This window comes from Schistocerca nitens, chromosome 3 (genome assembly GCF_023898315.1).
Source record: "Schistocerca nitens isolate TAMUIC-IGC-003100 chromosome 3, iqSchNite1.1, whole genome shotgun sequence".
Lineage (NCBI taxonomy): Eukaryota > Metazoa > Arthropoda > Insecta > Orthoptera > Acrididae > Schistocerca > Schistocerca nitens.
The window spans coordinates 797,966,319-797,979,043 of NC_064616.1; the positions used below are offsets into that span (position 1 = coordinate 797,966,319).

Below are 12,725 nucleotides of genomic sequence, written 5' to 3' on the forward strand. Positions count from 1 at the left end.
TTTCAATTTTTCCACTACCAGATAAGGTATAAAGTTAATAGTCAATTCATTCTGTACTATGATAAGCAGTGTGTAAAATCAAGCAGAAAATTGTTCCTATATACAGCAACTTACCATGGCTACAGCATAGCTGGTGAAATTCTGTTGTGCTACCTTAACTGATATAACTGTGCAATTAAGTGTCTGTAAAGATAGTTGAGATGGAATGTGTAATAAGCAGAAAGATCTGGTATTATGCCACATGCATTTATTAGCCATACATCAGACTGTTAGCAAATTTCAAACTGGCAAAGAAAACAAAATTATAGGGATAAAAACCACATGTAAGCCAGTCGTCATATTTACATGATATCACAGTCTTTATGAACTCTGAAAATTCAGAGTAGGTAGGTACTTGCAATTACACTGCTGCATAGAATTTTATGGTGTGCAACTCTCAATGTTTTTATGCAACAGTTTATGGATTTACACAATGAACATAAGTGCTAAGCCAGTGTTTGAGGGGGATGCGGGTGGGGCTAGGGGAGATGGAAAAATAACCAACTGTTATGAGATGAGTTATCTTCAGAGTAGCAGCTAAACAAAATCTCTCACTTTAAAATGTCTTGTTTTGCTTCTCAGTTTACATACACAATGAACATAAAAAACTTGTCACCACAATATTTAGGCAGAGATAGCAACTTGCCTACATATTCCAAGGGATCTTAAAACGAATATATCTGATTACACTGTCCTTAAGCAGACTGCAGACATACTCTCACAAAAATGGCATACTGCAACAAAGGACAGTGTACTCATGAAAACATAGAAATATGACAAAAAGTTTCAAACATATCTATTAAAAAATTCTGAAATGTTATAGCACCTTCTACAGTTACAGGAAGGCACAACTGGGCCAAGAATTGGTGTTTTCCACAAAACAGATAAAGCTGGTAAACACTCTTACTGATTGTAAAACACACACACACACACACACACACACACACACACACACACACACCTCTTTACCTAGTCTTTTATTAATTAAAAATCGTGTCAAACAATACGTGAATGGTCTACATCTAAATTGTAATGGCAGTAATCTATCACACAGGCAGTATACATTTACAAATTTATTGTATATGCAAAAGTATTTATTGCAGTATTTAGAAATTCAATGGAGGCAGTTCTGTTCCACTAATTTTTCAACCATGTTTACACATGTATGTGATCTTAAAGTTCTAGATTTTTTTGTAAATAAATAAAGTAAAACAAAAGATATAATGTTAACATTGCAGCAGACTGCAATATAACATTTGTAGCAGAATAATGGCAATACATTTATGCCTCTGTCCTTCTGAAGACTATCTACTGCCTGTTAAATATCTCTAAAAGAAAACGATAAATACACAAGAACAAAAGCACAAACAGATTAGGCATAACAAAACTTTAATCAATATAACTATAAAAATATACAACTAAATATGCATAATTTTGGAAAGGAAAGAACAGATTTATAACATAAGGTCACTATATGATAAACAAACAACAGAAAACTGAAGCATAAACATATTAACAAAAGTGTATGGTGTTTGTGTTTTACTCAAGAGCACATACTGTTTGTCAACATAACTTTACCAACAATACCTCTTTTAAAATATCACAGAGTGGGTCACTGAATATAAAAACTTACAAATTCCAGTATAATATTACAGCAGAAGAAAATATAATTGTAATAAATCAACTGCAGTACTGAAATGAAAGGAAGAAGCAGAAGCTTATCTTCAAGCAGCCTGAAAAAATTATATAAGTGCTGAAATTTAATTTCAACTGAACTCAAGAAAATCAAATAATGCTCTCACTAATTAAAAAATACAATCAACTTTTTCTTACACCCCTCACTTCACACTTTTCAGAGGTATATAATTCAGAGTGTCTTCGATGTTCTGTTTCATTGGGTGAAATTTGAAATTACATACACGTGATAAACAAATTTAAAATACAAGTATCAGAAATTTATACATTATTATGCTGTTCATATTAATCTGATTACAAAATGATATGTCACAGAACTCCACGAATACAGTAGAAACAATGCTGGTGACTGAATTCGTAACTTGTTTCCATGTTTTGTTAGATAGTTATTACAAAAAAAAGTTGACAGACAACAACGTATTTTCTGCCAAATTTAACAACTTTTAAGTCACTTTTTTCTGTTTTAATGCACTTCACTCCACAAAACTGATTCTAAACTGATGTCTTCCCTATAACACAGAACCTGAAAATTGACAGGCAATCCTGAAAATTGACAGGCAACTTCATGCTTTGCCGAAATGTTACACTCTTAATTTTTTAAGAAAAGTTAAGCAAATATTATGCCTATAATTTGGCTGCAAGTCATAGCTAACTACAATATGTTGTTAACCAGTATTTACAAATGATTACCTTAAGAAAATTTTAAAAATTAACATTCAATTTGCAAATCTTACATAATACCATTAGGTACAAAAAGTATGACAAAATTATATCTGTGCCACAAAAAAAGATTAAAATGGTCTTTTTTACCACAGTGATGATTATGTCTTATACATATCCACACACGATAGATGCCTTGCTTCAAATTTATGAATTTACAAAATTTTCCATTAAGCTGAAATATATCACAGAAACTGATAAATAGAGGAAGATCCATACAACACACACACACACACACACACACACACACACACCCTAATAATAAACCAACTGTAATCCAGAACACCTTGAAACTGAAGGAATGTTTAAGAATTAATAAAAAAAATTGAGGAAGTACCAAAAATAAAAGTAATACACGACTGATACCTGTCAGAAGCAACTGAAGTGAGCAATATTCTGCTACAAAAATAGTGTAAAAATAAATGCGAGGTTTTTAAGTTTGCTGTCTAGGTCATTAGAGCCTTAGTGGAAGCTCAAATTAGACAAGAATGAGAAGGAATTGTTCATGGTTAAGGAATCACACCAGCATTCCCCTGGAATTGGGCGAGGGAGTCCCTGAAAAACCTGCATCAGACTGGTTGGATAAGAATATGGACACAATCTCTCTCAAATACAAGTGAAGGTGTGTGTGTGTGTGTGTGTGTGTGTGTGTGTGTGGGAGGGGGGGGGGGTGGGAAGATACAGGGACCATTAAGAGTAAGAACAGATTAAATGTGTCACTCTGTGCAGAAAGTGACAAAACTAGTTACATGTAGAACAAATATAATTTTTATGATATTTTGATGAAATCTTTCCACAAAACTCTCAAATCATTTGAAACTGTCCCCATAAGACCCACAGCTTCAGGTAATTGAGAAGAGAAAATATAAGAGAATGCTGTTTGACAATAGCGTGTATAGCAATGAGATCACAGGATAGCATAATTTCAACCGATACAGAACTGTGCTCTTGGAAAAGACAAAGACGACAGGGAAATATAATTACCACTGATGGAAGCAAGTACAGTAATTGTATAGAAAAATGCTAACTGACACGTTAATGAAACAGTACAAAGCGATTAGAAAGTCCTCTAAAATCATCCAGCTCATACAAAAACGAACTGAGAACAGTATGGTGAAATAAGTGACTATAGCTGTGGCAATATTCACTTTAGCACACAGCTAAAAGCAAACAGAACTCTATAAAGTCTAGAACCATGAAGTCTTACCTCTGTTCTCTGAAGTAGTCTTTATAAACAATATGAGGCAACTCATCCATAAATGGATATTGTATGAAGTTGTTACATCCACAAAGCTGCAACAACCTTTCAGGAAACTGGGGAACTGTTTGTACAGATGTCAAAGCAGGTTGCCATATTCCCACAACTACTTTTTTCCCCTCTCGCCCACAGCTTGTCCAACCTTCATCACTACACAATATCCCACCTCAACTGCAGCACCAAATTCTGTATCTTAGATGGTGCTCAAGGATAAACAGAAGGCTTAAAGATTGTTTCATCACACACTGACCTTCAAATTCTGTAACCTATGAATGTAATCGGCAAAACCATGGATCTCATTAACAGTGTCAGTCTCACTCAAGTACACAGACACAGCAATAGAATTAGGAACTGATCAATCTGATAATGACATATGCTGTTTACCTGTAAACAGACACTGACACAAGAATGTAGAATGTCAATTAACCACAGCACTTTTTGAATGCTGTACTTTTACAATTAGATAAACAAATTTAACTTAGATCAAACTTTACCAAACCACAATAATTAAAAACCGATATATATTTTTCAAATCGATGCTATTGCAAGGTACGTATACCAGTCAAAAGTGATACATTGAAATCTGAAAAACTTAATTGAATCACTGTATTATGATTACATTTCATTCTTCTTGTGACAAAATACGTGGAGAAAATATTATAAAAGACCAAATGGGAAAATACAGATAAGCATACAAAAAGGTAACTAAAGCATGTGTAAGGAACATTTACAGCAATAATGGATATACTGTAACGGAACAGATGTAAATATCCAAAGACATCTGATAGACTGAATTACAAGACCTCATACCCAAGCACAATGTAAAAGATTTTTAACTATTTACAGCAAACGAATGTCCCTAAGAAAGATTTAATTTAGTTGGGTAGAATAGTTGTGGCCTAATTTATCATGGCCCGATTGTCTCAGCACTACTGTGTGGAGTTAAAATGGTCAGAGGACCAATAAGCTATTAATATTTTGGGGAACCAGCCAGTAATTAACAAGACAATGATATAACAGAACCTGCAAAAACTCATCTAAAATCCTGGGCGAAGAATTCTGAATGTTGACAGTGCCCAACATAACAATACAGCAAGGGCTTAGCACCAACCGTGGGGACATCGAAAACCAAACACGAAATTTTGATAGATACCGGTCAATCATTACTGTGAGTTTTTTCAAAAATAAAGTAATTCCAGATTCTCTAGTATAACTGCCTAAACTTATTACTGCTCCACAGCACACATTAACTGAAGAGTGTTTAAAACATGTCCTACAAAATTCAACACTACTTATGAGAAACAATCAACCTGTTGTTAGTACTGTACACTTACCTATTCCTAATGACAACAACAAGCAAAGCACATTATAATATCAATTTATATTCCATTTTCTTCCTTCCTATCTTGGTGTCTATCTTCACATCATTCGATTACAAGATTCTTTCAGCAACAATTCTGAGTACTACATTCTTACCACCTGCCTGCTGTCATAAGCCTACCTACTTGTTTTACCCCTCTTTACTGGTTAATCTTTAAATTCACAGAAGTGATTGTGATGGTCAGTCACCTTCAATTACAGAAATACAGCCTGCACGTCTGAGTTTGTCAAAATTTTCTTTATTGCATTTCTTAAAAAGTAAATAGCTGATACTGATTTTTCATCACTGTGATTCATAACTGCCAGAATATGTAAATGAAACTTATAACAACAACATAAATAACTTCTAGTACTGACAAATATTAGCAATTTTATTAATCTGTGACTATTGCTTTTGAATGTATGTATTTATGTATGTAAGGTTTGCTTGGTACTTGAATGACACTTTTATCACAAAATTTTCTAATCATTATCTGGTAAACATGATTGAAAATTGCAGGATAATATGTGATCACAACCACAATGCTTTCTAAGCTTCCTCCAGACTTTTCGAATAACCCCTAGGGGTTTACTCTAAAGTTGATTCCTCAATCATGGCTAATTCATAATGATCAGATGATTATTTTCACAAATTATTCCTCTTATTTGAAAAGATAGCAAACTCTAAATGCAACTAATCGTTGCAGCATGATTATTGTACAATAAAGTTATTAGTCTTATACTGATTAGTGTAACCATTACTTCATATGAAATGATATGAAAGACTGGAATTGATGGATCTTCTTAAATGTCTGAAAGGGACTGGCTATCCCAGTACATCACAGTGACAAATTGTTTAAATCCAGAACACAAACCTATTACAATGCAAGTGATGAAAAAATGGTAATGTCTCATATTTCACTTAATTTGATCTGTTATTTTATGCATGTCACAACTCCTTGCAGGTTTTGTGCTCTGTTTCCGGAACTATCTACACTTTTGCACTATGCTTATCTGCAAAAACTTTTGCTAATATATTTTAATAAGGCAGCTGCTTTTTCAATTAGTTTTAAGTAAATGATTGAAGAATACATGTCTTTCTGCCACAACACACTTTCACATGCATGCACACACGCATGCTCACTGCTGACACTCTTACAATATGCTGAGTTATTTGTTACCGTGATGTCGATGGTCGGTTACTGTCTATAGACTCTTGATCATTCATCTCTTCTGGCCCTCGTTGTTTCTTTAAGTTATCCATGTATTCCTGCTGTGAAGTAGCTAATACTTGTGCCAAAATGTCAGCATCTTCCCATTCAGTCAGCCCTGTAACATATCAGTTGAATAAAGTAAAAAAGATCTGATATCAGATTAATAATAGTGATGAATAATTCAGACAACCATTATAGACAATACTTTGTACACCCTACATGATGTAACATGCTTTTGCCTCCATATATTCTCAGGCATATGAGCCACCGTCATCCACTCCCCCCCCCCCCTTTTCCTCAAACCACACACACACACACACACACACACACACACACACACACACCTACCTTTTCTAACATTTCACTTTTATCAACACACATAATTCATAATTGAATTACACATAATCTTCATTTTTACAAACCAAAAAGCTCAGGCGACAGATGATTCATGAACGATGCTGTCTCCAACAGCTGAAACCCTTGGTAATGTGCAGCCCGCTTGTGGTCACCACATGAGTTATTGCTCTCAGATGAAGATGCTACTGCTGCATCTAAATGAGTTTCACCAGTCTTTGGAGAATTGCGTGTTAAGTCTGAACGTGGTGGTGATCCGTGTCCTGGAAATCTGCCTCTAGGAGATGACCTCAGTTCTGATGAAGTTACAGTTGCCGAGCTGCCAGTCTCTGTAACTGGAAGCTGCAACAGATATGTCCAATTACACACACATTTTTTTTAAAAAGTTGTGTAATGTAACACTAGAAGACATATTTCTATACCAGAAAAAGTTTAGAACAGAAAAAACAATTACCTTTGATTTGTTTCTTTTCTCATTGTCTCGTAACCATTGTAAATAGCTCTCCCTAGCCACCTGCTCCTCTATAGCTTCATTTGTGGCTTCCCAGTCAGTAGCTCTTAGTTTATCCTCCAACATTGTCTGCAAATAAAAATTCATTAGCATCTGTCTAGTAACAGTTAGATATATATTGTGAATATTAAATTCCATACCTGCTCAATATGAAAATCTTCACTAACACTCACAGCTTCCTTCATTAAATTTTTTTCTGCAAGTCCTGGTGTGTAGCTTGGTAAACCCAAGCCAACACCTATTGTTGCTTTATAAGGATCAACAATGCTGTTATAGTGACTTCCACGGTGGTATGACAATCTTATAGGCTCATTATCTGTCTTATGTTTTCCATGGAAGATATTTATGGGTTCTGAAAATGTTATTAAAGTTAAGAGTTAATTTGTGAAAGCCTATGTTAAAATTGATTTGTGTGTGTGTGTGTGTGTGTGTGTGTGATACACTTTTTAATATATCAATTAAAATTTGAATCTTATCACCTACTCCAAGTCAAAGTGAAATTTATACCTAACAGACAAATCAAGAGAACCAACAGAATTTTAAGAACATATCCAGAGTATATAGAGTAAAAGAACAAAGAAACAACAGAAAAAAAATCAAGAAAATCTAGAGTAATGACTGGGCAGAACTGTCAAAAAATGGAAGACCTGATAAAACTGGAGCAACCACCACAAAAAAAGGAAACACACATGGTATAAAGTGATGTGTGACAAAGCCACAGAATAAAGGATAAAAGCCTGTAAAAATTTTAACAGCCAAAAAATTTGAAAAATGGGAAGAAATCATCAAGTTACGGAAGACTTCTTTGAAAATAATCTACAGAGAAAAAAAAAGACATTAGGAAAATAATAGGATTAAGGAGATGGAAGAGGATTTCAATAGAAACACAACAAAACTTAACAGAACAGTCAGAGAAAATATTACAGGACTAGCGAACCAGATAATGCTTCGTAACTGCTAAATCAGTGATATGTCCTCATTTTCCTGTCTCTGCCCCTCTCCCTGTTATCCTCCCTCCTCCTCCCACTCTCTCTTCCCACTTTATGTTCATTTCCTCCTCCTCCCCACCCGTCTCTCTCTTCCCCGTCTTCCCTGCCCCCCCCCCCCTCCCCACCCCTCTCGGACCTTGAGCCTTGATCACTGTTTTTGCCCATGAAAGCTCCATTGGGAAGTAAAGTCACTTAAAATGAATGGCTAAATCAGTTGGGATCATTGGTATACAGGGTAAGAGAGAGACCTGCTCTCGCTGGATCTGTGAGAATGGTAGCTTCAATGACAGTATTTTGCATAATTTTAATCTGCAAACAGGTAGGATTACAAAGTCAGCCACAAGTAGAACTTCTCCATTTTCAGTTACAACCAACCATGAGGAAGAAAATTAAACAACACATTGTTTTGCATATAACTTTAGTGTAAAATTATATATAAAGAAAAAATATAGATGGGAGAAGCGATATGTCTAATAGTTTAAATGCCCTACTATTATAATTAAAACTCAGTGAGAAAGAAAACGAAACTGCACATATCCAAAGCACAGCACAGCATTTTCTTTCTCACAGTGGGTTTTAACAGGAAACCTGTACATTGTTGTTTAAAAACTGTAGTCTATGTCTCTCTGAATGTCTGTTACAGTATTATGTAAAAATTTGAAGCAAACTGGTCAAGAACTATGAGATTTTTGGTAACACCATTAGAACAACAACTTACCTTTATATAGTAGTATAGATACTACTGAGATTATGCTTCAAAAGGACAAGATGGAACACCGGATATGAATGTGAAAAAGAACTGAGATATTGGCACAGTACTTTTATACAGTACTCAACTGTGATATGCCGACATATATGACTCAAAATGGCTCTGAGCACTATGGTTGTGGTCATCAGTCTCCTGGAACTTAGAACTACTTAAACCTACTAACTAACCTAAGGACATCACACACATCCATGCCCGAGGCAGGACTTGAACCTGCAACTGTAGCAGTCGCAGACAGAAATTTGTGCAAACAGAAAAAGAAGGAAAGCAATAGACAAAAGAGAGGAAGCAGAAACACAATGAATATATGAGAGGTTTTTGGGCAGAAAGAACAGAGGGCGGGAGAGGGAGCGTCCCATGAAAATTAACTGTGTGTTAGCATTCTGCTTACAGGGCAATTACTACTGATGCTGCGGCTGATGATGATGGTGATTCTAGTAATATGTAATATTTGTTGTACTTTAATAACTTGCTCTGCAAGAGAAATTCTGCACACTATTACACCTAAAAATGTGCACAATGACAATTTTTTGAATTAATCTCATCTTCCCTACTGCGACTACCAGTATTTGAGAAGTCTTTATCTCGTCTGTTCCATGTAAAAGTTTTCTGCAAGTCTAACAAATATAAACTGTACATTAAGTCTCCATAATTTGTCTATGTGAAATGAGTTTGTCATAATGCGTAGGACATGCAGGATACAAGAGTAAAACCCATATGGAAGCAACATACAGAAGACCACCGTGAGATCTACCATGTGATGTGAGCACACACAATTGTTCGTGTGGGCATAATGAATTGCAGATTTTGCATACATACCATCTCTGCAATGCCTTTTGTGCACGATACCCTAATACGATACAAGGGGTGGCACTCACTCTGCACGAGAGGGAATATCGACAGCCCTAGCTCATTCTCGACTGAACCTTCTATGTGATTAGCTTGGAGTTATATTCTCTTAACAGAAGAATGGAGACGATATTTGGCCAACTCTATAACTGTCTGACACACTTCTAATCTACTGACAGTTCTCCATCACTTGTTGATTAACTATCTGGTCACATTGCACTATTAATGGAAATAAACAGTGTAGCAACTTACAGTTCTGAAGCACGTTCAGACAAAGCAGTGGAGGTTATTAATGGCACCAGTATACAATTTTTTAAGAAGTAGTTAAAATAGGTAGCTAAGGATGAAGTACATATAGAACGATATGCTAATGTGAAATTAAATTTATTCCATAGTAAATTTGTATCAATACTTGAAAGTAGCAATCCTAAAAAGGTATCCAGCAAAGCCCATTACACTGATGTGCAAAACAGTCATCCTGGTGGGCCAGGTGTTACGGTCTGGGAAGGCACAATGTTGTGTGGGTATACTGACCTCTAAATCTTTGAGCCCAATACGTTTACTGGTCAACATTATTGAACTCCTTCCCCGTGTGTGCTTTGTCAGGGGTACACTAGGCACCGATTTCATTTTTAGGGATGGCACTATACTACAACTCCGAACAGCCCAGGAGGAGCAGCTATCAGAATGAGAGGATATTCAGCGAATGTCCTGGCCTGCCCATTCCTCCCCTCCCCCCCAAACTTAAATCCCATCGAGCATGTGTGGTATGCACTGGGGAGAGGTACTGCAATATGTACACAGACAGCATCAACTATCCAAGAGTTTTCACAACCACCCTGGTGGAGGAATGGAATAGCCTACCACAACTACTCCTTACCAATCTTGTGGCCTGCGTGGGAGCACATTGCTGAGCACACATTGTGGTGATTTCATCATGTCATGCTTTTTGTAATGCCCAAGGGACCATCATGAATTGCAGTAACTTCAGTATAATTGTTCTATTTTAATAAAACTGTTATTTTTGCTCATCTTATTGTATAGTTCTTTCAATTAATTTCTGTACTACACTATCTTAGTTCTTTGTATGTATGGTACCTTAATATGTACACACATTACACATCAGTGTGTTTGTCATTTCTGCTCAGCATCTAACAGCCTTCCCACAAACACGGCACAAACTTTATGACCTGGGTTTTCAGCACAGTCATAACTACACCTCTAAGCGGACTATGCCTGTCAGTTTGGGCTAGCTGTTTTGTGCCACACTTCCAAAACCTGACCTGCTGCCCAGGGAAAAATAAGCACTAATAGCTTGTTCTTGCTATATGTGCTTGGAAGTGCTAATCAACCTAAAAACATACTACTACTAATGGATATTATTGTTAGTCTGCAAATGAAGTAAATACTGCTATAATTTGTTCAGTGCACTGTCCTCTATCACCAATAAAAATATCTGCACTTATAACCCATGTAAGCTAAGGATAGCTACAGGGATTCAAAATCTCCTGCAAGAAGGGAAGTGAAATTTATATAAAGGTCAGGATCTGACACTGCAGTGTACAAAAAATACTGTATCATTTTAAAGAAAGTCATTAAAATGAGAGAAATCTGCACATCCTGACAAATTAATACTGCAGAGGGTAAGATTAAAACAAAGGAGAGGACAACCAGTCTCCATCACAAACTACACAACAAGGTTGTGACACATTCACAAGTTGCAAGTATTTTTAAGAATCACTTTCTAAACATAGCAAAAAAGGATTAAATTGTTCAGTTGAGAAAGCAACAGAATATGCAATGCCTACTTCTCATGTTGGCAGCTGTTCTCAATTCAAATTCTGGAATATTTACTTCGCCTTCTTTGGTGGTGGAGTAGTTTTGGAAGGCTTTGTTTAGTAACTCTGCTTTGGCAGCACTGTCACCAATAGCATTTCTATTGCTATTGCACAGAGAAGGCATTGACTGCATCTTGCTGCCTGCATATTTTAATATATGGCCAGAATCTCTCTGTATTATCTGCCAGGTTTCAAGACAAAGTTTCATTGTGGAAACTATTATAAGCAACTCGCATTAAAGTCCACGCTAAATTTCGAGTTTCTGTAAGAGATCATCAATCTTGGGGATTTCAGTGCATTTCAATTTGGCATGCTTTTTTTGTTGTTTCTGCAACAGTGTTCTGACCCATTTTGTGTACTAAGGGGGATCAACTCCAACATTTGTTAATTTATTTGGTATAAATCTCTCAATTGCTGTTGATAATATTTCTTTGCATTCAAGCTACATCTGGTCTACACTTACATTGTTATTTTGGAAGGCATGGAGATTGTCTCTCAGGAAGGCATCAAGCAAATTTTTATCTGCTTCTTTTGAATAGGTATTTTTTTTTTTTTTTTGGGGAGGATTTAGGAGTTACGGTATTCAGACTTGCTACAACAACCATGTGTTCACTACTCCCTGTACCTGTTTTGATGCTCATTATTAGCTCAGGATTATTTGTTGCTAAGAGATCAATGTGTTTTCACAACACATGAATGGATCGCTAGAAATTATTTCTAGAGAATGCATTTAGCACAATTCTGAATGATGTTTTATGCATACCTTCAGTTTTAAACATGTATTTTCGTCAACGTATCAATGGTAAATTGAAGTCACCACCAACTATAATTATATGAGTTGGGTACGTGTTTGAAATTAAGACTCAGATTTTCTTTGAACATTTCAGCAATTTTATCATTCGAGTTGGTAAAAGGATCTGATTATTATTTTATTCTGGTTGTCAAGAATGACCTCTATCCATATTAACTCACAGGAACTATCTACATCAATATCGCTCCAAGATAAACTACTTCTAACAGCAACAAACACTCCACCACTAGCTGTGTTTAGCCTATCCCTTCTGAACACGTGAGGTCTTCACAAAAATTTCAGCTGAACTTATCTCTGGCTTTAGCCAGCTTTCAGTGCCTGT

General features: G+C 35.9%; 1 protein-coding gene across 2 annotated transcripts in view; it reads right to left on the bottom strand.

The window, feature by feature from the left end:
- Positions 1 to 588: 588 nt before the first annotated feature.
- LOC126248818 (OTU domain-containing protein 5) overlaps positions 589 to 12,725 on the bottom strand; it is a 99,902-nt gene continuing 87,765 nt past the window's right edge. For both annotated transcript variants that reach the window (XM_049950230.1, XM_049950229.1), the window contains exons 6-10: positions 7,291 to 7,502; positions 7,094 to 7,219; positions 6,708 to 6,981; positions 6,253 to 6,400; positions 589 to 2,257 (exon numbers count right to left, since the gene is read on the bottom strand). In XM_049950230.1, coding sequence (XP_049806187.1) covers positions 2,227 to 2,257; positions 6,253 to 6,400; positions 6,708 to 6,981; positions 7,094 to 7,219; positions 7,291 to 7,502 — 791 coding nt within the window. In that variant the 3' untranslated portion in view covers positions 589 to 2,226. The remainder of the gene's footprint in view (positions 2,258 to 6,252; positions 6,401 to 6,707; positions 6,982 to 7,093; positions 7,220 to 7,290; positions 7,503 to 12,725) is intronic.